The 26,229-nt window shown below is 41.6% G+C and overlaps 1 protein-coding gene across 1 annotated transcript in view; it reads right to left on the bottom strand.

Annotated features, from left to right (window-relative positions):
* The window catches only part of GABRG3 (gamma-aminobutyric acid type A receptor subunit gamma3), a 489,714-nt gene that overhangs the window by 65,768 nt on the left and 397,717 nt on the right, over positions 1–26,229 (bottom strand). Inside the window, exon 6 of the mRNA XM_066579283.1 lies at positions 14,209–14,346. Within this exon, the coding sequence (XP_066435380.1) occupies positions 14,209–14,346 (138 nt within the window). The remainder of the gene's footprint in view (positions 1–14,208; positions 14,347–26,229) is intronic.

Below are 26,229 nucleotides of genomic sequence, written 5' to 3'. Positions count from 1 at the left end.
GCTAACTGCCTCCTTTGAAAAATAAAAAGCATTTAATGTAATTTATATAAGTGGTATTATTTCTAACATGTTGACGGATGACACTTCTTTTAGATTTCGGACTGCCATATGAAATGACAGATTTGAATTAACTATGAGATCATAAGAGAATTCAGCTACAGAGGTTGCCATTATCTACTGTATATTTGCTAAATTAGATTACTAGACATAACTTTAGTCTAGTCATGAATTTACTTTACTAAAAATGAATGCTAATAACTAATCACAGCTACAACATAACTTTAATCATTTTTCAAATATAAATTTTTTTATAGCTAATTGAAAAATGTAATCCAAATAATCTAAAAATGTTAATTAATAATAATATTAATACACAAGCATAGAACAGTAATATGATGTATAATTAAAAATATGCTATTTAAAGTGTGTGGTGATCAGTGACGACAGTGCACCTAAATGAATAATAACTGTGTGCAGTATTTTCATTATAAGCACAGGAAATTGTGTCAAATTCTAAGCCTTATTGACTAAATTATTTAATAAACATAAACTTTTCAGTTAAATGTTTTTTCCACAACTTTTTTATACGTTTAAACTACTCAATTTAACTTTTCACATCATTGGCTGTAAATAGACTTAAGTGGCAATCATTTTTACAAGCCAGAAATACTCTCAGAACTATTGCTTCATCCTTTCTTCAAGTATCTTGATTTGCCATATAAAGTGCATTACCTCAGCATGCGTAGAGGAGTGCTAAAAAAGCACCCTCATGGGTAAAACTAATCTGGAGTCCATCCCTAGGCATGATGAGATTGAAATAAAAAAGGACAACATAGTACAGCACAATCTATGTACGACTGATTAGGTGGTATGAAATCCCAACCTATCACAAGAATGGTGGTCTGGTGATGTGCACTCATCAATTTCTATTCACTGCATGCTCCATGGAGTTCAGTGGGGATGATGTTAGGCACTTTCTGTAACTTCCATACACCTCACAGGACACATTCTCCCAACAGGCCAGAGTCCTGGAAATGTGCCCTGCACCTATTAGGAATTTATGACATACTATGGATATGGCATAAACGTTTAGGATGGGAATACCCTTTTAATATAGTTTTTATATTCTCTATAGTAGAATAAGACACGCAGTAATAGTGTACTGTACATCATTGTGATAAAATGAGTGACATATATTGAAAGTTTCTTATTTATATCAGCTTTGCACAGAACGCCATATGTTTTAGCGTGCATATGTCACTTACAAACTATTTCAAATGGTTAATCCAATTTGTATGTTTGCAATGCTATTAATAAAAATTCTGTAATTAAGTATCTGCTGCATAATTTCAAAGGCAGATGTTCTGTTTATAGCTATTTGGCAATGTGACATCTTGGTTTTTCTATTAACCTTCACTCTCTGTGCTAATAAATGACCCAGTTTTGGCTTCAGTCCAGGTGCAAGCAATCCCACATTTATCCAAGATGTCATTGTGAAGTTTATAGTCTGCCTGTCAAAGGAATCAACTGCATGTGCAGACAAATCTTATCTCATTACCAAATAAGCATTTTTTTTCCTAACAACATTGAATTGACATTAGATAAATAGTGTAGAAGATTTCATACTCTAGGAACTTCTGATTGGTGGCTAAGTCAGACTGCATCTAAAAAGCAATGAAATCAAGAATGTTCCTTCAAGCAAAATAATTCATGACAGATTTAGTATAAGAGAAAAAAATGATATCTTAAGGCAAGAAATCTTCCAGCGGAATAAAAATAGCAAAATTGTATTTCCCATGAAGTTAGCACAGGCACTGACCCAGTGAATATTCATTAGCATTGATGTAGCAAAATAAAATAAGTCTAGCTAATAAGGGTATCTCTTCTTATTAAATGGAAAAAATACAGTAAGTGTAACCTTGTTATGTATTCAGATCTACTGTTTAGTCTTCTTTTATACGTAGGAATTATCGCCATTTTTATATAGACAACATTACCTACGTTTCTTGAACTCAATTTTTATATGGAATACTATGGTTTGTGTAGATACATGGAAACTGATTTTTTTGACAAATTCAGCCTATAAAAGATTTATTTAGCAAATAATCTAAATCGAGTTCTTCTAAGACAAAATGTAAAAGAGTTGTAAATAGTGTTGCTTGTCGTGATTGGGCCAATTTTCACAGACATTGGATTGGATCAGCCCTTTATGATTTTTGTCAAAAGTAGGTGGTGGTGGCTCTTTAATGAATGTGGCTAACACTGTTGCTTTGCAGTGCTAGGGTCCTAGGTTTAACTCCTTCCAGCTCCAGGACGTACATTTACGTCCTGGAGCGTTGGGGTATATATGAATAGAGGTCGCTGGGCGACCTATCTTCATACAGCGTCTGTGTCAGCTGTTTATTACAGCTGACACCCGTGGGCAATAGCTGCAATTGGACGCGCTACCAATCGCGGCTATCAACCCTTTAAATGCCACTGTAAATTCTGACAACGGCATTGAAATCCCCAAAGGATGTTTGGAGGTCCCGTACGGCCCTGCATTGGTGAGATTGGGGGAGCCGTGCAGGTGTCATGGCAGCCGGAGGCCTTCTGAAAGCCCCCAGGGCTGCCTTAGGAGACTGCCTATCAAGCTATACCCGTGGAGTGGCTTCATAGACTGCCTGTGAAATCGCAGTATGACATAATGCTATAGCATTACGTCATACTGCAGGAGCGATCAAAGCTTTACATGTTGTATTCCCCCAGGGGGGCTTAGAAGAAAAGTGAAAATAAGAGCAATAAAGTTTTATTAATTGTAAAAAAAAAAAAAGAAGTTATAATTGTTGAGGGTGTGAGCAGAGACCAAGGTCCTGGGCAGGGTGCAACTGTGCCAGGTTTGGCCACTAGAATTTTTTCATGTTTCATGCAGTCTTTGGAGTGATGAAAGGAACCATAACTGATTTAATGAGACTTTCACAGAAGTATTAGCATCCGAATCCGCTTTATGCCCACGTTTGTTGAGGGTGTGGGCAGAGGCCAAGGTCCGGGGCAGGGTGCAACTGTGCCAGGTTTGGCCACTAGAATTTCTATATGTTTCATGCAGTCTTTGAAGCGATGAAAGGAACCGTAACTGAGGGCACATTGGGTTAACCAGGTGGAGGCTGGGACCGAGTCTGACCCTGATTGCGGGTCCTGCCTTGGTCACAGTTTCTCAGGCTTATTATGCTACTTCCTCCTTCTCCACCTCTCAATTACCATGTGTGAGCACGTTGCCTTCATTTGGTAGCTCGAGGCGCTGCAGCACTGTGGTGGGGAAGCGTCAACAGGCCATGCTGAAACACCTGAGCTTTGGTGCCAAGAGGTACACCACCCAAGAGCTGTTACAGGGTTTGATGGAGCAGACAGATCTGAGACTTTTGCTGCTGAACCTCCAACCGGGCATGGTCGTGTGTGACAATGGGCGTAACCCGGTGGCGACTCTGCAGCTTGGCAGACTAACACCTGGGGGTCTGGGGATCAGCGCTGGTCACCGTGTATTATCTCTTGTGTTACCACAGTTATCTGAGAATCTGGATTGGAGCATTCACAGGAAGCATAACTGATTTAATGAGACTTTCACAGTTGCACTGTAGACCTGTGGTGGCATCTAAAAAGAAATCTTTTAAGCAGGAGGTGTCACTCCTGCTGAATTGTGCATATGGTTAAAAGTGCTAGCATCTGAGTCCATTTTATGGCCATGTTTGTGGCTCCTGACAATCTTATGACTGAGGTGGTACGGGATTGGAATAATTTGAACCCAACAGTCCTTTCTAGGACTATAACTCTTCTCACTGTGGTAAACAGCCGGTTTGGTTTGGGCCTGATAGACGCATGCATTCGAGAGGGTCAGTGCTGGTCGCCATGTATTATCTCTTGTGTTACCACAGTTATCTGAGACACTGGATTGGAGTGTTCACAGGAAGCGTAACTGGTTTAATGAGACTTTCACAGTTGCACTGTAGACCTGTTGTGGCATCTTTTGTTACACCTCCTGCTTAAAAGAAATCTTTTGTTTTAGAATGCGTTGCTGAATTGTGCATATGGTTAGAAGTGCTAGCATCTGAGTCCGCTTTATGGTTTGTGGCTCCTGACAATTTTGTGACGGAGGTGGCACGGGATTGCAATTCTGATCAGCACTGTATAGCAAGACAACTCATTGCATACTGTCTGTTTTTAGATGTCTGCGGACATGTAATACCCTGCGTGGTAAACAGCCGGATTGGTTTAGGCCTGATAAATGCACACATCCCTGGGGGTCAGCGCTGGTTGGTATGTATAATCTGCTCCAGATCTGCTGCCCTGCATGGGGTCCTGCTTTGGCCACTCAAATTCAGATCACCCGATCCTTGTAGCGATCAAAGGATGTGTAACTATTTTCATGAGACATTGACAGTTTCAATGTATACCTGTGGTGGCTACTTTTGTGACACCTCCTGCTTCAACGCAATCTTTTGTTTCAGAATGCGTTGCAGAATTGTGGAGATGTGTAGAAGTACTGGCATCTGAGTCCCCTTTATGCCCTCACAATTTCTCCTCACAATTTCGTGACGGAGGTGGCATGGGATTGGAACTATGATCGTATGTTAATTTTTCATCAATTCTCATCAGCATTGTGGGCTATCGGCCACACTTTCAAAGAGGGTCGCTGGCAGGCCCTGCCAACCCTCTGCAGTGTGTGTCGTCCCCAGTTCCTACTCATCCAAGACGCACTTATAAATAGACATGAGGGTGGTCTGGCTATCAAGCAAGTGTGTGGCAATGCTGTGTGGGACCTTATTAGAGTGGCGCATAAATGAATGCCCACATACCTCAATGAACTTAAGCAGAATGATGTGAGAGACTGATAAAGTCATATAGAAAATGATTCCCTCAAGTTATTGCTGCTAAAAGTAGTTCTACATAAAAATTGATTCATGGCTAAAGTTTTTACACACCACTCTGTCTTTTGGTCTAGTTTTTGTCAGATAAAGAATGACACGGTGTAATTTGCCATGTGTTGTTCATCTGAAGTCATATTTACCTAATTTTCAGACCTTCTAAGGACCAGATGTTTTTTTTATTGTGTCCTGATTAGAGATGAGCAAGCGTACTCGGCCACACCCCCTTTTCGCCCGAATACCGCGATTTTCGAGTACTTCCGTACTCGGGCGAAAAGATTCGGGGGGCGCCGTGGGTGAGTGGGGGGTTGCAGCGGGGAGTGGGGGGGAGAGGGAGAGAGAGAGGGCTCCCCCCTGTTCCCCGCTGCTACCCCCCGTGCCGCCACGCCTCCCCCCGCCCCCCGGCGCCCACCGAATCTTTTCACCCGAGTACTGAAGTACTCGAAAATAGCGGTACTCGTTCGAGTAATTACTTGAAATGAGTACGTTCGCTCATCTCTAGTCCTGATACATAAAACCACAGAAATCACATACCCAATACACAGACATTCAGGCATGTTACACATATACATTCACACAACACACATATTTAAAGGGGCTGTCAAGTTGTAAAATATTGATGGCCTGTCCACAAGAGAGGCAGTCAACACTAGATTGGCAGGGACCCCTTCGTTGACCTATTTGAGCTCATGCACTGAGCTGAAATCTACAGGAAACAGACAGTGCCATTCCCATTGTAATGGACAGGCTTAGAATTACAGGCCAAATTCCTAATGAAGTGAATGACTTGCAAAACCAAGTCTGGCCACTGCAGTGGGAACAGAGCTATCTGCTTCTTGCAGAAATCAGGTGAGGAAGGCAGAACTTTTTTTGAATCAAAAGGTGATGCGCACAAAAAGAGAAAGGAGTGTTTTAACCTATGCAGTATACATTGGTACAGATAAGCAGAGATTTCTTCTTTTTTCATAAAGTGCTTATAATGTGAGTAAAGCCTTAACATTTTTCTTGCACTGTTGATCTCTTCTAGGGATCAATGCATAAATACAAAGAGGTCATTCCTAGCCTTAGCCAGTGAAGCTGTACCCTTCACTATGTTTGTCTCCTTCAACCTTTATATACTTTGGGCTTTAGATGTACTGCTGATTAAGGGTTAGAGTTAGAGGCACTAGAACTAATTCATGTACAAGAAAAAAGGGGATCGCTGAATTAATTAAAAACCGACTTGCATCACTAATCTTCAATACAAATACCTGTCAGTAAAACAGACACTGTAGAGTAGATGTTTATAAAATTAGATACACACGGCCAGCAGGGTATTATATTTCACTACTAATATAAAATCACTTCATCAAATGTTTTGGTCTGTAATTTAGGTGTCATATTGTTCATTCAATCTTTCCCTTTCTATTTTCTTCTTCATGTGCGTTCTTCTTTATTTTGCTCCTTGACTTTTACAAAGGTAGCTATCAAGAGGATGCAGTAATAGGTTTTTGTCTAAGTTGCCATCTCTATGCACTTGTCAAGAGTATGGAACAGTTGAGGTGCTTTCAGAACAAAACAAACCACTCACCAGCTCTTTGATGTATAAAATACAGTACTGCAGATGAACAGGGCAGTCATCACTAAAGCTTCTGGAATACACTAAAGGACCTTTTACATGGAATGATTACACTGTGCAACACATTTTTTAAACATTTTTGTAACAGAAAGTAATTGATATGTTTCTGTAAAATTAAAACATGCTGATCACACTGGTAAAACTGAATAATAGCAGCATGTCTCATTTTCAAGTTCTCTAACCCCATAGTGACCAAGATTTTTTTTGGTTTTAAAAAATCGTAACTGCGCATAGCTGTGCAAGGGCTTATTTCTTGCAGAACGTCCTGTAGTTTTGGTTAGTACCATTTTGGAATACATATGACTTTTTGATCACTTTTAGTTGCATTTTCTCTTGAAGACAGAATGACCAAAAAAGCGCATTTCTGGCATTCTTAATTTGTTTTTTAGACAAAGTTCACCATGCAGGGTAAATAATTTGTTACTTTGTTAGATCGGACTTTTACCAACACAGCAATACCAAACAGGTATTTTTGTTTTATGATTTCGATTCTTTTATTTAGTCTAACCAATGACCTGTAAAACACAGTTCATTAATTACAACTTACTGGTGGATGATCCGCAGTGTTTCCACCACGTGGAAACATACCCTATATGTTACATAAATATTCCCTTATACTGTTCATTAGCACGCGGTGTGTAAGGCTGCATTCCCACGATCATATATCGGCTCGGTTTTCACACCGAGCCGATATACGTCGTCCTCATGTGCAGGGGGCAGAGGATAAAAGAGCCAGGAGCAGGAACTGAGCTCCCGCCCCCTCTCTGCCTCCTCTCCGCCCCTCTGCAATTAGCCCCAGGGAGAGTCGGGGCTAATGCTCGGCACTTAGCCCCGCCCCATCCCACCTCCTTTCTTTGCAAATAGCGCAGAGGGGCGGAGAGGAGGCAGAGAGGGGGCGGGAGCTAAGTTCCTGCTCCTGGCTCTTCCATCCTCCCCCCCTGCACATGAGGATGACGTATATTGGCTCGGCGTGAAAACCGAGCCGATATACGTTCGTGGGAATGCAGCCTAACAGTGATGGTGAAATAGTTGCGCGATCACTTTTGTTAATCTTTTTATTAAGCAAGGATAATGGCGAGCCGACTGGATTAATTATATAGGCAGATTTCCAAAAAATACCATACAACGGCAATTGGATTACATTATTCCCCAGAACTGGAAAAGATTACATGGCAGAAAAAAAACGGATATCATATTTGAATTCAGTGCACTAAAGTTACTATAAGGGCTTTTACCCACTAGCATTTTTTTAACGCTGTGATATCGCTGCATTTTCTTCAATGGGACTTTCTAGTGTTAAAATCGCTAGTGGGTAAAAGCCCTAAGCCACCTATTTGCTTTCCAGTTTCAAGAATTGTGTTGCACAGTGCAATCATCCAAAAAAATCATTCAAACAAGCGAGAATAAAAGATAATCATTCAGTGCAAATGAGGAACCCAGGAATAGCATAAATATACTATTTAAAAAAAAAAATAAAGAACTCTAAATTAACCAGAAATAAAACTAGAAAACAGAAAAATATTCAGTGAAAAAAATAGCCTTATGTGCCATGAAAAAAAAAAATGTTGCAAAAATAATTTTGGTAGCTGAAAAAAAAAGAAAATAGGACAGTAAAACCACATGGATAAAATCGCTAAAAAGTGTCTGGTCCTTTTGAACTGAAACACCCTGGTCCTTAGGGGTATAGTGACATCTGCTAAAATGCAGCATACTCTCACCCTAAATCCTATAGTGATAAAAATCAACATGCCTATATTATTAGTTCTAAGCATGTAAAGATGCCTTTACTGCTGGACATCATATCTAACATAAAGGTTTTTTTGTGCTTGTCAAAGTGAAGTCGAATGGAAATTTGACTGAACTCCATTAAAGCTTCTCTTTCACCTCCACTGATAAAAGAGAAGTGATGACAGTGAATAAACTAAATCTAGTGTCCAAACTAATAAAAGCTAGTCATGGCAGAGAGAAGCTATATTTTCTGCTTGTTTTGCTTGACAAACTTTCATGGAGCTCCCACAGCTGTAGCATAATATGTAACTGTTCTTAGAACAATGTAGCAACAGAAAATATAATTTATTGCCTGAACAAAGATAGAACAGAGAATGTTTCCCAAATGGGAATGTGCAATAAAGTTCCTTATTGTTCTGTTTACAAATACACTGTATGGGATTGTGCTGTATGAACTTATACACTGTCGGTGAGCTTGAGAAATAAAAGTAGAGAGATGCTTATAAATAGCAATCCAATGATCATGTGGAGAAGAAATAATATAGTATTAGCTGTATACAAATAAATGTGGTATTAAGGTGGAAATTTAAAATTCCTACTGTTAGGGCTTATTCAGATGACCGTATATCGGCTGCATATTCATGCCGGCCGATATACGGCGTCCCTCTCTGCAGGGGTAAGAGGCTGGAAGAGCCAGGAGCAGTGCTCTGAGCTCCCACCCCCTCTCCGCCCCTCTGCACTATTTGCAATGAGGGGAGGCGGGGTGGGGGTAGAGCTAATTCCAGAAACTTAGCCCCACCCCCATCCCGCCTCCTCTCATTGCAAATAGCGCAAAGGGGCAGAGAGGGGGTGAAGAGGGTGCCGGAGCTCAGAGCACTGCTCCCAGCTCTTCCAGCCTCCTCCTGCAGAGAGAGACGCCGTATATCGGCCGGTGCAAATACCCGGCCGATATTCAGTCATCTGAATAAGCCCTTAAAGTGCTTTTAGATTATCGTTCAAAAAACCATTCAAAGGAGCTAAAGGGAACGATAACCGTTCAGTCTAAACGCAAGCCAACGACTAAATAATGAACAAGAATCGTTCACGTTTTGCTAATGGTTCATTTTATGAAGGCATAAAAACCATTGTTGGCTCGTTCACTTACTATTCCGTTTAAACAGAGCTTGTTCAGTCTTTCACATTTGCTTATACAGCAAATGTGAATGACTAAATGATTATCCTTTGAACGAGCCAAGCGAGAATTGGTTCGTCTAAAAGGACCCATTATATCCTGATTCCTGCTAGCCATATTATGCCAGAGGTAGAGAATAATAGAATAGTGCTGACAACACAATACACAGCAATACAGAAGCAACACAGACATGATGTGAATAGGGTCTTATAATGTTAAGCTCAGCTACTGCAAATTCTCTTTTTGATCAACCATCACAGGGATCCATAGTGGGGACCTATAGCCATTTTATGGGGCACACAAGGGTTAAATTGACCAAAGGAGAGATTCATGCTTGCCATTAGGGTCATTCCACACGGTCGTACATGCAACTATGCTCGCACATAGAGCCTAGTTCAACAAGATCAAGTTTTTTTTTTATCTCAGCTGTACAAACTTCGCACCGTAGCGCAGGAAGACAGGTCCTGCCCTATTTTTCCCACACGCAGTAATAACTACGTGCGAGAAAAATAGGGCACATCCTATCTTTTCTCGCCTGTACTATTAATGGGTGAGAATTCCAATAGTGAAAATGAAACCATTGAAATCAAAGGTTTCATTTTGACCCATTTTGTGGCCGTGATTGTCGCAGCCACATAATGGGACTAAAACATGTTCATCTGTTTAAGGGCTCAGTCAGACGGGCGTTTTTTCGCGCGATTTGCGCATGCGCATGTGTCTGTCGATTTTATAAAACCATTGCTTTGCAATTCTATCGGACACATGAGCGCTTTTTATGCGCTCGTCCGATAAATTATAGAACAGAAATCGCAGATCGCACCTATCTGCGATCTGCGATTCCTGTTCTCTTCTCTATATGCGCTCAATGGGGCCGGCGGCAGCAGCACCGACCCCATTGAGAACATATAGTAGACAAATCATTCTCCTCTGCCACAGCTGTAACAGCTGTGGCAGAGAAGAATGATGTTTGCCCATTGAATTCAATGGAGCCGGCAATACAGCCGGCTCCATTGAAAGCAATGGGCTGCCGGCGTGCGCGGGATGAATTTTCGGGAAGGGCTTAAATATATAAGCTCTTCCCTGAAATTCATCCAGAAATGTGTAAAAACAAAAAAAAATATATACTCACCTTGTCCCGGCAGACGGAGTTCAGCCACGGCCGGCGGCAGTTCTCCTGAACTGCTCAGAGTAGTATTCAGCAGCCGGGGATTTAAAATCCCCGCCTGCTGATTGAGCTGCCTCTGATTGGTCACAGCCTGACCAATCAGAGGCAGCTCTCACTCACACCCATTGCCATGGCAATCTCTAACTAGTACCATAAGGGTGGAATCATGTTAGTAGAGAATTTAATTATGGAGGCAATTCCACTTTTAAAACAGGAGTATTCTCTTCAGGGTTGATAAGCATAAATGGAAAATAAAAGGGTAAATAATAGTGGGAAACATCTAACTTTTTTTAACTACAACTTTCATAGTTGCATTAGGAAAGTAAAGATTTTAAAGCTTACTTATTGCAAAAGCCTCTGACACATCATCAGTTTTGATTAGCGATGTCTGGGTGCCATGTATCCACTGCTCTCTGAAGACAGGCAGAAAATAGCAAACGTAGCTAAAGGGGCATAGCGCTCAACTGAGCATTTCTGCCTTGATTCTTGTGTTCAGCAACTGGAATCAACCATCAATCAAAACTTCTGCCGGGTCTCCATTACATTGTCAAAAATTATTTTTTATAAACAAAAAATACGCCTTACTTTTTACATATGTTTTATGATGTGTAAAATGAAATAAAACAGCAAAATTGGAAGAGAAGACAAATGACTGGCCACAACGGAAAATATCTATCAGCACTGCCCATATAAATCTACAGTTCTGGTGAGACAGCTGCTAGCAGAGTGCACCAACTTCATTATTAAAATGATTCTGACTGAAGATTTGTGTAAGGACTTTCAGGTATTTGTGGAATCCCCTGCTACAGAACCCCTATTAACCACCTGGATCTAACTGAATTAACTGTCATGATGGTGTGACAAATTGGAGAGAGCAAATGTTTTGCCTCTTTTTCCCCTATGTGTCCTGAAAGATGTCTTTTTCTCTGGAAGCGTGCCAATACCTGTCGGTAACCTTGTTTGAAGTCAAACTGTATATGTGAATTTCAAGAAGAAAAAAAACATCTTCTGGAAGTCATTAGAACTTCAGAAAAGGATAAACGTGTTTCATTGTGGATATTGACAAATACATTTACCATTTAAATATTTAGCTAAATTAATCCAACATGTGTAACATGTAAGGTATACTATAAAGAAAATAAAAACATGTATTTCACTACAGCAAGAAAGTTTATTATACACATCAGAATGATTATTTTATGTGATTCTACATAATTCTTTTCCTGTCAAATTGAAAATCTTTCTGAATCTATGGACATTTGCAACAGTACATCAAAATTCAAGAAAATATGAATTCTGCCATTACAGCCAGCAAACTAATTAGCCGCAGCGCAGATCCTTAAAGTAATTTTTGGTGTTTTGACTCAGTGGCTTGATGTGCTATTAAAATTGACTTCTCTGCCCCTAAATAAAAAATTCTGATCATCAGGTTATTCCTCATCGAAACTGAGCTTATGATGTTTCACGCATTTCCTTGCGTATTGTGTGTGCACCCCCATTGACGTCTTTGGGGACTTTTAGTAAGCAAATATGCAGAAATATAAAACATGTTCTATATTTTTTGTGCTAAAAAAATGGACACGCAAAATCCAGAAAAAGTGTACAAACCCATTGAAATTAAACGGTTCTGTCCACTATGTAGTGCAAATACACTTGCAACTACGCTCATGTGAAGTCAGGCTTTCCCCACAGTTTTTTTTCCCACAGCGTTTTTATTTATGCTGTGGCTTTCCATCTCAGGATTCTATCTGAATAACTAAAAATGGTATGCAGACAGAACTCTGAATGGAAGCATAGACTTTAATGACCATGTCCTTTGTTTTTGGAAAACAGGATAGTATAGTTGACTGCGCCAATTATATTGTTAGCTTTGCTATTAAAAATCATTTTGATTTATCTGAATTGGGGTGGTTCAATGTCCCTCATGCATTTCTGCAAACCTTATTCAGATGAACGTGAAATTCATAGAAATGTCTGCTGCAAATTCACATTTCGTGAATATATTCCTAAAAGTGTCAAACTGCATCCCATCTACAGTATGGCAGCTCTGATCAGTTAGAGGAGAAAGTGAGAAGTTGCTTCATCTGGGGCAGAGCTTGATTTTTTTGCTTTTTAATGCTCAAACATAAGTGATATATTTAGGGTATAGAGTGGTACCTCGGGATGCGAGCAACCTCAGTCTGCGAGTTTTTTTCTCTCCCGAATTTTTGCTCCGATTTAAGAGCAACAACTCGGGTTACAAGCCTTCTTGCAAGTCAAAAATCTCACAAGCTGAGGCTCAGTGGGGTCTAATACTCAGCTATCTCCGGCGTGTTGGTCCTTGCAATGGTCTGCGGCACTGCTGCAGGCTGCCTCGTCCTCCTTCACATCAGCAGAGCATTGTTTTCTGGATGCAGGGCTTGAATGCCCCACCTCCAGCAAGCTACTACTCTGATTAGTTAATTCATTCATGACATTATTGAATCGCTGTGATTGGTTAACCCAGTGCCAGCTTTCATTGGCTGACACGGTGCTGAGTTAACCAATCAGAGCAGTAGCTTGCTGGAGGTGAGGCATTCAAGCCCTGCATCCAGAAAGCAATGCTCTGCTGACATGGAGGAGAACGCGGAAGCCTGCAGCAGCACCACAGACCATCACAGAACGCCAGCGGTAGGTGAGTATTGATTTTTTTTTACTTGCAGTTAGTTTCCCCATTGAAATGAGCTCCGCCACAGAACGGATTACACTCATACGTCAAGGCATAACTATATTTTTGTTAACTTTTTACATTTGCACAAAGAACTTTTTCAGATTGCAGTGATATGTACAAATAGGCGAAAAGCATGAATGCATGTACAGTTTTGAAGCTCAGTGGATTTCAATATCTTCACTACTATACTCTAAAAGCTCACAGTAATACATAAGAAACACACGATCACATGACTAGTACAGAAAATCCATCACTTTCTTATACGGGGTAGATGAAATTGGATTATAACTACCAAATGCATTATGTTATAAACTATTGAAAAGGCATAATGAGGATGCAAGATAAATATGTTGAGAACAAAAGGGAAGAAATCCTGTACATGTCAACCGCTAGCAGATTATGTCACAGAAAACAAACTCCCGAAAAAAAAGGTAATTTTACATAACTAAAAATGCTGTAAGTCTCATTGAAACACATAATGATTTTTTTGTGCATTTTAAAACATAAATACGTGTGATACCAACAGAAAACCCTATTCTCACTGCTTTAGATCATCAGACTCCTGATCAGGATCCAGAGGGAAACAAATATATAATTGCATATAATGTACATTGCAGAAATAACTGCTGGTAGCAAATCTAACGCTAATAATGTTAACCGAATAATACCTTATAATGATCCCCCCAAGCTTATTGTACACTGGTATACTATCAGACATTGTGTTGCTATAAGGATTATAAATGTTAGAGTATAAGACTGGTAGCAATATGCTGAGTCGGCATAAATGCAATTAAGACGACGTGGGATTGAACGCAAAATCTATATTTTAGCAATAAGAACCTGCAACTTCCATTTTTTTTACGTGCACAACTTTTCTGAGAGTCCAGCAGATCTATTTTCAATAAACATTGATTAGAGTGGTATTGAATTGCTTCTTACCTGCTGTCGTTTGCACAATTTCAGTAGTATTCCTGAGGCCCATAAAATCAAACTGATAAAGCCTCCATGATTTCTGATTTGCTGCCTCTACTGAGTTTTTCCTCCATCGGTATATCATCTCCTCTTTTGGATAACCATCTGTTGACAAACAAAAACCTTATCTTTATCAATCAAGTGTAGAACATATTCTTTTGTGCTAGATAGAATATCAGTTTAGATAATTTACTATTACATGGAACATTACACAACACAATTTAATATAAAAGCTGTAGAATATACTATTCAGCATATATAAACTTACACAAACTTATTTGATGCCGGACCAATTTTTATGGATCATAAACTACTAGAATTTATAGGCTACAAGGGTAAAATTAACATAATTTCAACAGAAATATTTTTAGTATGAATGTAATTTTTAGAATTACTTACACATATAAAATCACCTGTGGTTGTAATTCTAAAGAGAATTTGAAACAAGGGAGATATATTTAGACATATAGGGGCTTAATTATCATCGCGCGAATTTTCAAAAAGTGAAATGAGCCCAGTTGTAGGAGGTGTAGCCACACTTGGCCCATCATATTTACTATAATTTATACTAAAACCTGGCATAGATTATAGAAAAAAACCTAATCCAGCTCCTACCTGGTGTCGGTTTTCATCTGGTGCATGGAGGTACCACCAGATGAAACAAATATATTAAGAGTAGAGATGAGCGAACCTACTCGGTCACGCCCCTTTTTCGCCCGAGCGCCGCGATTTCGAGTACTTCCGTACTTGGGCGAAAAGATTCGGTGGGCGCCGTGGGTGAGTGGGGGGTTGCAGCGGGGAGTGGGGGGGAGAGGGTGAGAGAGAGGGCTCCCCCCTGTTCCCTGCTGCTACCCCCACTCCGCCACGTCTCCCCCCGCCCCCCGGCGCCCTCCGAATCTTTTCACCTGAGTACGGAAGTACTCGAAATCGCAGCGCTCGGGCGAAAAAGGGGCCTGGCCCAGTAGGTTCGCTCATCTCTACTCTTAATATATTTGTTTCATCTGGTGGTACCTTGAAAATCACGGTGCTCGATCGAGTAATTATTCAAAACGAGTATATTCGCTCATCTCTAATTAAGAGGTTATATGACCCCCATAGTCTTTATATAGAAATATGTTTGATAAGATAAGTGAAGCGACTACAGAAGCTCAGTACCTAGCAAGAGGCAGTGGATTGTAGAGGGATTCAAAAGGAGACCTCTAGTGGCAGCAACTTCAAACTTTATTTTCAGTGGTAAAACAAAAAACTTTTAATAAAAGTATATTTTAACATTATTGGGACACACACAGCCTATTAAATGAGCATAAGTTGTCTGAAAAATTAGTGCCCCTCCAATATTTAATTTTGGTTTCACCTGAATGTATGCAGACAAATCAATGTATTTTTATGTAATACACAAAATGAATTTGAAATGCTCTTTTAATTAGACATGTGTAACTATGACAATGACACCTGTCAAGGGATCTGATATATTAGGCAGCAAGTTAACAGTCAGTTCTTGAAGATTGCAAATCAAAAGGAATCCCGGCACTCGTCGATGTCTGCTATGATAAGGATCTTTATTGCATTAAAAGCAACATACAGGAAGCATTCCGGCTGCCATACAAAGTTTAGGTCACATGACAATATATAATCAAATGGCGTTGCACATAAATGGCATACATTAATCATCCTAGTAGCCTATATAAACAATATTAGCTCCATACTAATCATCTCTGACATATGACATTATTCAAATTATATTCCATTATGCAAAGATAACATCTTAATACTAGACCTGAACTTTGTATTGCATTTGTTAAAGGTTTACAACCAAACTGTGGCCGGTACGCTGCTTTGATGCAATAAAAATCCTTATCACAGTAGACATCAGAGAGTAGCAGAATTTCTTTAGGTCTGTGAGCGGGGGAACTTTCCTTCTGTGCGCCCAGCTGTAAATTATCAGTGTGCTCAATTTATTGGATTCACAGTTCCAGAAGAATGAGCAGGTGAAAAAATCTGAGTTAGTTTGGCAAGGACCAAATCCTGATGACCAGTTTTTTGCATCTTGCTGTATATCAGGTTGCACAGATGCAGACAGTCAGGGTACCTATGCTGGTTCCTGCCCACTGCCAATAGTTTTTATAAGGGTAGTGTAAGCATCAAAACTGGAACATGAAGCAATGGAAGATGGTGGCTTGATCTGATGATTCCTGACTTTATAACATCATAAGGAGGCTTAGGTCTTTGTGAATCCTTTACTTGGGAATGCACCAGAATGCAAGTGTTGAATTGGTAATGTCAATAAGATTTATAACTAGAAGCCTGGTTGATGGATAGAAGTATCATCATCAGGAATTACATGCACTCAGTCAGATTTAGTTAGAAGAGAAACAAGCCATAGGCATGGTATTCAAGATACTTCAATAAATATTTGATACTAAGGAGCTTTGAAGCTTCATAACTAAGTGAAAAACAACATAGCAGAGAAAGTATGATGCTCTGGCCTTTATTCAACAGAGAAACCTTGGGTCATGTGGATGTTGCTTAGACGTGTACTACCCACTTAGACTTAGCTAGATACCAAGTACACCACTCCATGGCATAACCATGCTCACTGATATGCTGAACAAAACTTCCAAATCTCCAAGATCTCAATTTCATTGCGCATCTGTGGGATGTACTGGAAAAATAAGTTCAAACAATGGAGGCCTCACCTCGCAACTTACAGAACTTAAAGGGAACCTGTTACTACCTATGAGAACCAGAAACTAAATTATGGTGCTCATAGGGAAGGTACCCAGGATGCCAGGAGTGTATTTCTCAGGGACCTTGCACACTGGCCAGAGCGATATCGGGTTGTGATTCACCACCAGATATTGCCTTCACAATCTTTCTGAAAACCCCTGGATGCACGGCGTTTTCACATGGAAACAGTCTTGCATTCCTGCAGGGCTAAAGGAGTCCCCATAGCGAGGAAAGAGATAGGGGGCTGGGCTAGAGGGCTACCCCAGGCTTCCCCAAGAGTTGATGTGAGAGGGGGTGAGGCTAGAGAGGGGCGAAGCGAGAGGGGGTTCTCATAGTGTTTCCTCTCTAGCCAAGAGAGGGGGCAGTGTAAGAGGGCCAATGCCTCTTGGCTAGGAAGGAAACACTATGAGAACCTCCTCTAGCCCCGCCCTCTATCTCTCCAAATATGTGTAGATCTCTAGCATATCCCCTGTACCTCCATCCCCCTCTCTCTCCTTGCTATGGAGGATTCCTTTACGTTCCTCTCCAATGCGCTGGGGCCACTGGCCCCAGTGAAAACAATGGATGATATCGCTAAAAGGAAGAACATGCTGCGATTTGTTTTCAGCATAGCATCACAATGCGGTGCCATGCAGAAAAACATCACAAATGTGAATGAATCTATTCAAAAGAATGGGTTTCATATTTGTGTGAGATTTGTGTTTCTCGTAATGCACAAATCTCACACGATTTTCCTGTCAGTGTGAAGGAGCCCTCATACTTACATGGCTCCCTATTCCCGCAAAACGCATGGACAGTCTGCAGTCTGTGCGCACACACTCCAATTATTCTCCCAGTTTATGGTGCTCATAGTTGGTGACAGGTTCCCTTCAAAGAATCTGCTGATAACGTCATGGTGCCAGATACTACAGAACACCTTCAAAAGTGTCTGTGCCTTGACTGGTCAGAGTTGCTGCGGTAGCATGAGGGGGACCTACACAATATTAGACATGTTTGGGCTGATCGGTGTATATGTAGATTTGTGTTACTGCAAGAGCATGTGTATATATTGTATATATATATATATATAGGACTTGTGCAGCACATTTATTAGAAAATTATTTTCATACTAAAGAAATTAGTCCTTCCTGTAGGTGTAATGCAAACAAAAACATTAGGACACACATTATTTGTTACACTAAGCTTCTTGGGGGCTACCGATCCTTGTAGAAATCCAACTGATACAGTCAGTCTTACAAACAAAGCACCCTGAGAAAACGGATACAAATTAATTTTTCCTCTAATTTTCTTCTAAAGAGAAGAATGTTGTCTCTCTAGTGCAGCCTATGGCATACATAGATCAAATGCATACAATTTCCATAATCTATGAGATAACTTTGTTGTAGGAGCCCCACTCCAATAGAATTTGTTTGTAAATGATGAATGACTGCTGTATAACATTTTCCATTAGAGCACACTTTTAGTAGACTACAATAAACTAGTTGAAGTTGTTTCCTAAAAATTCTTTTCACAGGCTCATTTACATTAATTTGGCTTTTAGAAATTTAAATAAAGAATACAAAGACAGCTGCAAACTAGAATCATTTCAAGGCTGTGATAATGCCAAAAAGGCTGTCACTAATTTGAGACTGGAAGTATGTCCAAATGTTTGAACATTCCCTGGAGCTCCAGCATGCACCTAACCACATAATCATACTATTAGGAAAATAGAGGTTATGGAACTGCCAAGTGGTTTGCATGAGCAGCCTATTGGGATGAGTTGGGGTCCCAACAGTATATTATTACATGCCCTATTGAACTGTCATAAAACAATCTAGTGGAAAAAAGGTTGATTTTGCTATTAAATTTATTTTAATTACTTACTAATATTACTGGAACACACCACTCATTTTTATAAATAATTCAGCAAATAAACAATAATGTTATAATTTATACAGCATTTGTAGAAAGATGTCATGTTTATATTGGTAATTCAGGAACAAACAATTTTCAACTATCCTTTGCATTAGTGATAAATGGTGGATTGTTGAAAGACACTTCATTGGCTCTCCCTCTAATTGCTAGAGTGTCCATCTATTAACAATTCTCAATGCAATTGCATTGGTTAGTTTCAAATAAATATAACATTTATCACTCATACCATGGATATGTGATAAATATTCATGGCTTGAATAAACTCTTTAAAACTTGTTGAGAATGAATTATAAAACTTTTAAAGAGTTTTTATATTTAAAAGTTTACAAGTTTATTTTTTGCAATTATATCAGGGTTTTCAACAAACCTCAACTGAGCCTCATTCATGGCTCTTCAAAATACCTCACTAGTGTCTAAATTCACCAGTTATTGAGAGATGTGGATTAGAATAGGATTAGTAGTAGTTTCTTAAATATGCTCAGTAGGGAGTATTTGTATTTCTTTAGACAGAGCAATGAGCCTGTAAGGCCCCTGTGCAGTTGCAGAAATTGTACATATGGTATTCCACCATGGCCCCATAGTAAGGACGGGGTACCTTGCAGACAAACTCAAGGCTTAACGTTGAATCTTTTCTAAAACTCTTAGTGACTGCCAATATGTGTCTTTATAGCTTTAAGTGGCTTTATTCAGTAGTGATGCTGATTTATGATGCTGGAAAATAAGTCCTGTACAAGGGTCGTGTAATAGGTAGAGTGCTCACTTAGATGCCTAAGAACACCTGAGCACCTAATAGCTAGGATTAAAGTAACCTCTGATCATAGCTGTTTAAAGGGGTGGTCTCGCGAAAGCAAGTGGGTCTATACACTTCTGTATGGCCATATTAATGCACTTTGTAATATACATCGTGCATTAAATATGAGCCATACAGAAGTTATTCACTTACCTGCTCCGTTGCTAGCGTCCCCGTTGCCATGGTTCCGTCTAACTTCGGTGTCTTCTTGCCTTTTTAGACGCGCTTGCGCAGATCCGTCTTCTCCCTTCTTCTCCCTTCGGCTCTGCTCGGCAGCATCGGCATTTTGGCTCCGCCCCCTTGTACGCATCATCGCGTAGCTCCGCCCCATGACGTGTGCCGGTTCCAGCCTCCTGATTGGCTGGAATCGGCACATGACGGGGGCGGAGCTACGCGATGACGCGAAAAGGGGGCGGAGCCAAAACTCCGATGCTTCCAAGACCAGCCGAAGGGAGAAGATGCATCTGCGCAAGCGCGTCTAAAAAAGCAAGAAGACACCGAAGTTAGACGGAACCATGGCAACGGGGACGCTAGCAACGGAGCAGGTAAGTGAATAACTTCTGTATGGCTCATATTTAATGCACGATGTATATTACAAAGTGCATTAATATGGCCATACAGAAGTGTATAGACCCACTTGCTTTCGCGAGACCACCCCTTTAAGCCTTTACATTCCGCAGTCAATATTGTTCATGGCACCTAAATTGTTTACATAGGAGGGGGCTTTCTCTGTTACCCCATCAGTGCCCCGATGATTTAGTCATTGGGTACTGATTGGTTGCCATGGAAGTCAATTCTCTTATCTTTGCACACCTATTTGCCGTGTTAAAGGCAAGGTCTAATAGGGTATCTATCAATGTTAAAGGGGTTTTCCAAGTTGTACAATTTCTGCAAATCCAGACCCACTATGCAGTAAAATAACAAATATGCATAACCTTACATCTCTGTTGTTTTTCACGGTGCTGCTCGGCCCTCCGCACCTGTGTTTGTGTACAGGCTGCAATCCTGCCCAGTTTACAGGATGTCACAGGTGCTGCCACCAATAATAGAGCTCAGTGATTGAGCATTGAGCTTTGTTATTGGCTACAGTGCCTGTCATGTAAACAGGCTGGGGAATTCTACAAGCATGACGTCAGAGGGGAAACTAGTGGCTTGAGACACAGGTAGAGCTGGGAGAAGTGAACATATGCTTATTTTTTATTTTACTGTATGGGGGTCTGGATTTACAGAAATTGTAGAGCTTGGAAAACCCCTTCAAGCAGCATTGTAGTCGTATTGCAGTAAAACTTACAGAACTGGTGAACTGATCGCATGCCAAAGCACTATAGTGAAGCTAACAATAAATATTAAAATTTAGAGGCCAAATGAAAAAAATGTATTAAATAAAAACATTTTTTGATTAAAAATAAACTACGTAAGTTGCCTTCATGCTACTTTGTAAAAAAAAAATTACAAAGGCCAGAATTGCTATCTTCTGTTAATCTTATCTCTAAGGACTCATTCAGACAAGCATGTTTATGTGCGTACATATGTCTGCACAAAATTGTGCATTTATTAGAAACATTGGCACGCTATGGTGTGTTCACATGTCTGTGTTTTAAAGGCTTGCAAACGCACGTACCTGCAAAACATAGGACATGCTTGCACCATAGGTCCGTGGTGCACATCAACATTCCCCGCGGAGAGTCCCCTTCTCACTGCACATTGTGACAGCACTGTCACAGTGTTTATTGACAAGGGGACTCCCCGCAGGGAGTAAGGAATCCCCTGCCACAGCTGTCACAGCTGTGACAGCTGTGGTAGAGGAGCACAAAGCTCTCCTATTGATTTCATTGGGGCTGCCATGGCCGGCGGCCCCGATTGAAAGCAATAGGATGCCGGCACCCCGCAGTGATTTTCGGGGAAGAGATTTAAATATAAGCCTTCCCTGAAAATCATTTCTAGCATGTGTAAAAAATTAAAAAAATATATACTCACCTGTCCACCGCTGCCAGGGCTCATTGCTTTTGATGACGATGCCAGCAGCAGCGGTGGCCCCATTGAGAGCAATGCTGCAAGGAGCTTCGTTCATACGTGTTTTGGCACATGCATGGACACGTGGATTTGTGCACATGCAAATGCATGCTCGTGTGAACGAGGCCTAAGGTTGCACTCACACAAGCGATTTTTAAGCTCATGTATGGGCGCGTGAAAAGAAATCGCACTTCGCGTGTAGAAAAATCACGTGACCGGGTCCATTGTCACCCATAGGTTCTATGTTTTGCAGGTGCAAATTTTTCATGATTGTAAAAATTGCACATGTGATCGCTTCCATTGGAAAGCATTGGTTCTATGTAGATGTGTTTTTAAATCGTGTCTATGTATGCGCTTAAAAATCGCATGTGTGACTGCACCCTAAAAAAGTAGCAAAGACAGATAATAAAGGTGTATGAATCCCAAAATGGTACTAATTTTAAAAAATTGGAACTCCTTTGTTTATCCATCGATGTAGCTGCTTGAGGGCTTGTTTTTAACAGGACGAGTTGTATTTTTCGATATTATAAATATGGCAAAAGGCTTTTTTCAAAACTTTTACTTCTTTTTTATAATAATTAATAAAACTTTATTGTTCTTATTTTTACTTCTTTTTTATTCCCCAGAGGGGAGAACAACTTGCGATGCTTTGATCGCTGCTGCAGTATGATGTAATGCTACAGCATTACATCATACTGCAATCAGGCAGGCAGTCTATCAAGCCATGCCACAGGCATTTTGCCATGACAGCATTGGGGTCTTTCAAAAGGCCCCCAGCTGCCATGACACCAACAGAGCTACCTGCCAATACCCGTGGCTCATCGGAGCTGTTGCCAGAGGGTCTCAGCTGTAAGAAACAACCGGCGCTCACGATATATGTAGGGAGATCACCACGCAATCTCTCTTCATACATAGCCAACTGATTCAGGCTGTGAAATGGCGTATGGATGGTTGTTAAGAGGTTAAATGTGTGCAAAATATTATAACATACAAAACATCAATATAAATTTGGTATATGAATTGGTATTGCAATTGTATGGATCCAGAGAATAAATTTGGGGACCTTTCACATGGGATAGAATTAGCCCAGATGATGCACCCAAATCTGCAGCTGTGGAATTCCACGTCAAAATCCACAGGTCTAACAGTGGATTTTGATGTAGAATTGTGGGCAGGCTTTAAGGCATTTTCAATGAATGACAGGCGAGAGCTGCCTATGATTGGCTGAGCGCCTCAGCCAATCAGAAGTAGCTCTTTCAGCAGGTAGTGATTTTAAATGCTGAAAAACCTTCAGTGTAGAGCCGGGGACAGCAGAGACAGGATGCGATGCGTATGCTTTTTTTTTTACACCAGTTTGGGTTGTTTTTCAGGGAAGGGTTTATATTTAAAGCCCTTCCCTGAAAAACAATCAAGGGGTACCAGCAGCTGGATCTTCTACCACAGCTGTCATCTGTGACAGGTGAAACAGGGAATTCTTTATTCCCAGTGGGGATGAAGAAAACATCTGCCGCATGTGGCAAATGTGTTCTTCATCCCCTTGGGGGACACAGCAACGGCGGACAGGTAAGTATACATATATTTATTTATTTTACACTTAAAGGGATGATTTTCAGGGAAGAGCTTACATTTTTTTTGACGGAAAGAAAAGACTGAAGTTCAGGACTTTTTTTCTATCCCCCCAAAACTGAAAAGAAACAGATTAAAAATTTTCTTTTTTTAGGGCTTAGTCACACGGGCGCATTGGCGCCCGTGTCACTGAGCCCTTACTGCACGAAGAAGACGACCGCACTTCAGGAGCCGGTCACATGTTCTTTCTTTCGGCAGTGCAGAGATTCGTCCGCATCTGCAGTGCGACCGTCTTTTAGTGCAGTAACACTGCCGATGCACCCGTGTGACTAAGCCCTTACATTGTACTGAATGGGAAGGGTGGACACAAGTGGAAGCCATTTCATTTCTATTCATTTAAGCTTAAGTTCAACAGATCGATAAATCACATTGCACATGTGCAGTTGTAAAACTGGAACTGAAAAATAAGAAAAAAAATGGATTCATTTAAAAGTGGCCATAAGGGTTTCTCCACACGAGCGTAAGCGCAAAACGCACACGACAGCGTGACTTTTAGCGCCCTGAGTCCGCCTTCAGGCTTCAGTCACACGGGCGCATCGGCACCCGTACACCGGCGCCAATGCGCCCGTGTGTCTGAGCCGTTACTGCAGAAAGAAGACGGCCGTACCTGAAGACGGACGTCTCTCTGCAGCACTGATGAAAGAACACATGACCGGCAATGAAGCTGGTCACATGTTCTTCCTCCCGATGCTGCAGAGAGACGTCCATCTTCAGGTACGGCCGTCTGCTACCTGCAGTTACACGGGCGCCGATGCGCCCGTGTGACTGAGCCCTAAGGAATAATAAACTGATGTAAACAGAACCTAACTATCCGTTTTTCGATGCATCTGTTAAACGAATCCATCAAAATACTGTTTTCAGTTGGCATCAGCTACGTAGTAACCAGTTAATGCAGATGTAGCAATCTTTAACATGACTGATGCATCGTGATAATTTGATTTGCGGCACGGTAGTACATTGTTATTAACTTATCATAACACCTTAAATATCAAGTTAACATTTGCTACATATGTAAATTAGCCCCAATAAACCTAATATAACTGACAGAAAGTAGCCTTTTGTGAAGGCTAAAGTGCTGTTAAGTTTTCATTTCTGGAATTTACATCTGAAGTACCATTCAAGTGTAAAAGTTAAAAGACTCAAATTGCTTTTCAGAGAATAAATAGAATAAATATATTTAAAAATGTATTTTAGAATTTTAATTATATATATTTTATTAATTTTTCACAACACCAACTTTAATAGCAAAAGCATCTTGTCAAGAACCTTGCAAAGTTTTAGAGCCTTGGGTTTACACCAGACGTTTATGAAATGCTAAAGTTTTCCCTAACACTATGTGTTCTAATTCACACAGAAAACCTTGCCTAATACATATTAAGACTGCAATATTTTTCTGCTTGTATTTCCCCTTGTGGATTAGCTGAAGTTTAAAATGGCATGTACATTTACATAAGCTAATTTAAGTTTATGTTTGAAAATATATTAGCTAAAGGTTAGATAGTTAATTAAGACATTTAATAGTGTTCTTCTTTCCTAAAGCACTAGAGAGAAAAATACTTTTTTTTTTAAATACAAAATGCTTAAAGAGACCTGCCATGGGGTAAAATGAGAGTGGCTGGTTGCATGGCTTTGTAGCCATGGCCAGGGGCATAACTAAAGGCTCATGGGCCCAAGTGCACAAGTTTATCTTGGGGCCCCCCAAACTTCTCTGGACCCCTTGAGGCAGAGGCGTAACTTGAAGCTCCTGGGCCCCAATACAAAATCTGTAACAGGGCCCCAATTATAATGCTTTATTCATAGTACTGGGCTCACTATATGGAGAAGAGAGCAACCGCATCCTCTGCATCCCCTCTAGTTACACCAGTGGCTATGGCCCTGGTATCTTTATCCCCATTTTTTTCATACTTACCTCCCTCTGCCCAGGCGTGCTCTTCTTAAGTCTGGCTGCTGGCGCTGTCAATATGTCAAGTAGGTAGTCCCTGGAGCGACCAAGATGGACGGTCGCAACTGAGTGAGGCTCCCCAGGGGATCACATAATCCTGTTAATATCCTGGCCGCTCTCTCTTAATTTAATTACCGGACCGGACCCGAACACTGCCTTAACCCAGCTGCGACTGCTGGCTTGAGCCAAGGAGCCCACCTATCTCCTGAACTCCCCTGCACGGAGCGGGAACTGGCGGGAATGACCAGCGCGCCAACCGCCGCCATTACCTCCAGGCCTGCAGTCGGCACCCGATAGGCACCTGCATTCCCCTACCTCCGCTGACGACAGGCGAGCACCTTGCCTATCCTCCAGGGGAAAGACACCGCAGCGACAGCGGGAGAGACCAAGCGCCTGACACCCCCTCACCGCCGGACTCGGACATACCCGACGCGGCGCTCCGTGGCGGGACTCTGTCATCACCGGGTGAGTGTGCCCTTTACCAGTCAACCCCCGGAGCGCCCGGCGTCGGATGATTACGGCGCTAGAGCGGACCTGCGTCCATACCCGCAAGGCGCCGCCGCTGCCCTTGCTCCGCGGCCGGCGCCGGTGACTCCCGCCGAGCTTCTACAGCCAGCCTCCTACCTCCGCAAAGCCGCCGCTGCCCCCGCCTCGCGGTCGGCGCCGGAGACCCCCACCGAGCCTCCAAAGCCTGCCTCCTACCTCCGCAAAGCCGCCGCTGCCCTCGCCCCGCAGCTGGCGCCGGAGATCCCCGCCGAGCCTCCACGGTCTGCCTCTTACCTCCGCAAAGCTGCCGCTGCCTTCGCCCCGCGGCCGGCGCCGGAGATCCCCGCCGAGCATCCACAGCTCGCTCCCCTCTACCTCCGCAAGCCGCCGCTGCCTTCTCCCCGCGGCCGGCGCCGGAGACCCCCCACCGAGCTTCCACAGCCCGCCTCCTTCTATCTCCGCAAAGCCACCGGAGCCGGAGATCCCTGCC

The sequence above is a fragment of the Eleutherodactylus coqui genome, chromosome 1 (genome assembly GCF_035609145.1).
Source record: "Eleutherodactylus coqui strain aEleCoq1 chromosome 1, aEleCoq1.hap1, whole genome shotgun sequence".
Lineage (NCBI taxonomy): Eukaryota > Metazoa > Chordata > Amphibia > Anura > Eleutherodactylidae > Eleutherodactylus > Eleutherodactylus coqui.
Note: the sequence above shows the minus strand (reverse complement) of the source record. Positions and strands in the feature narration are given on the sequence as shown.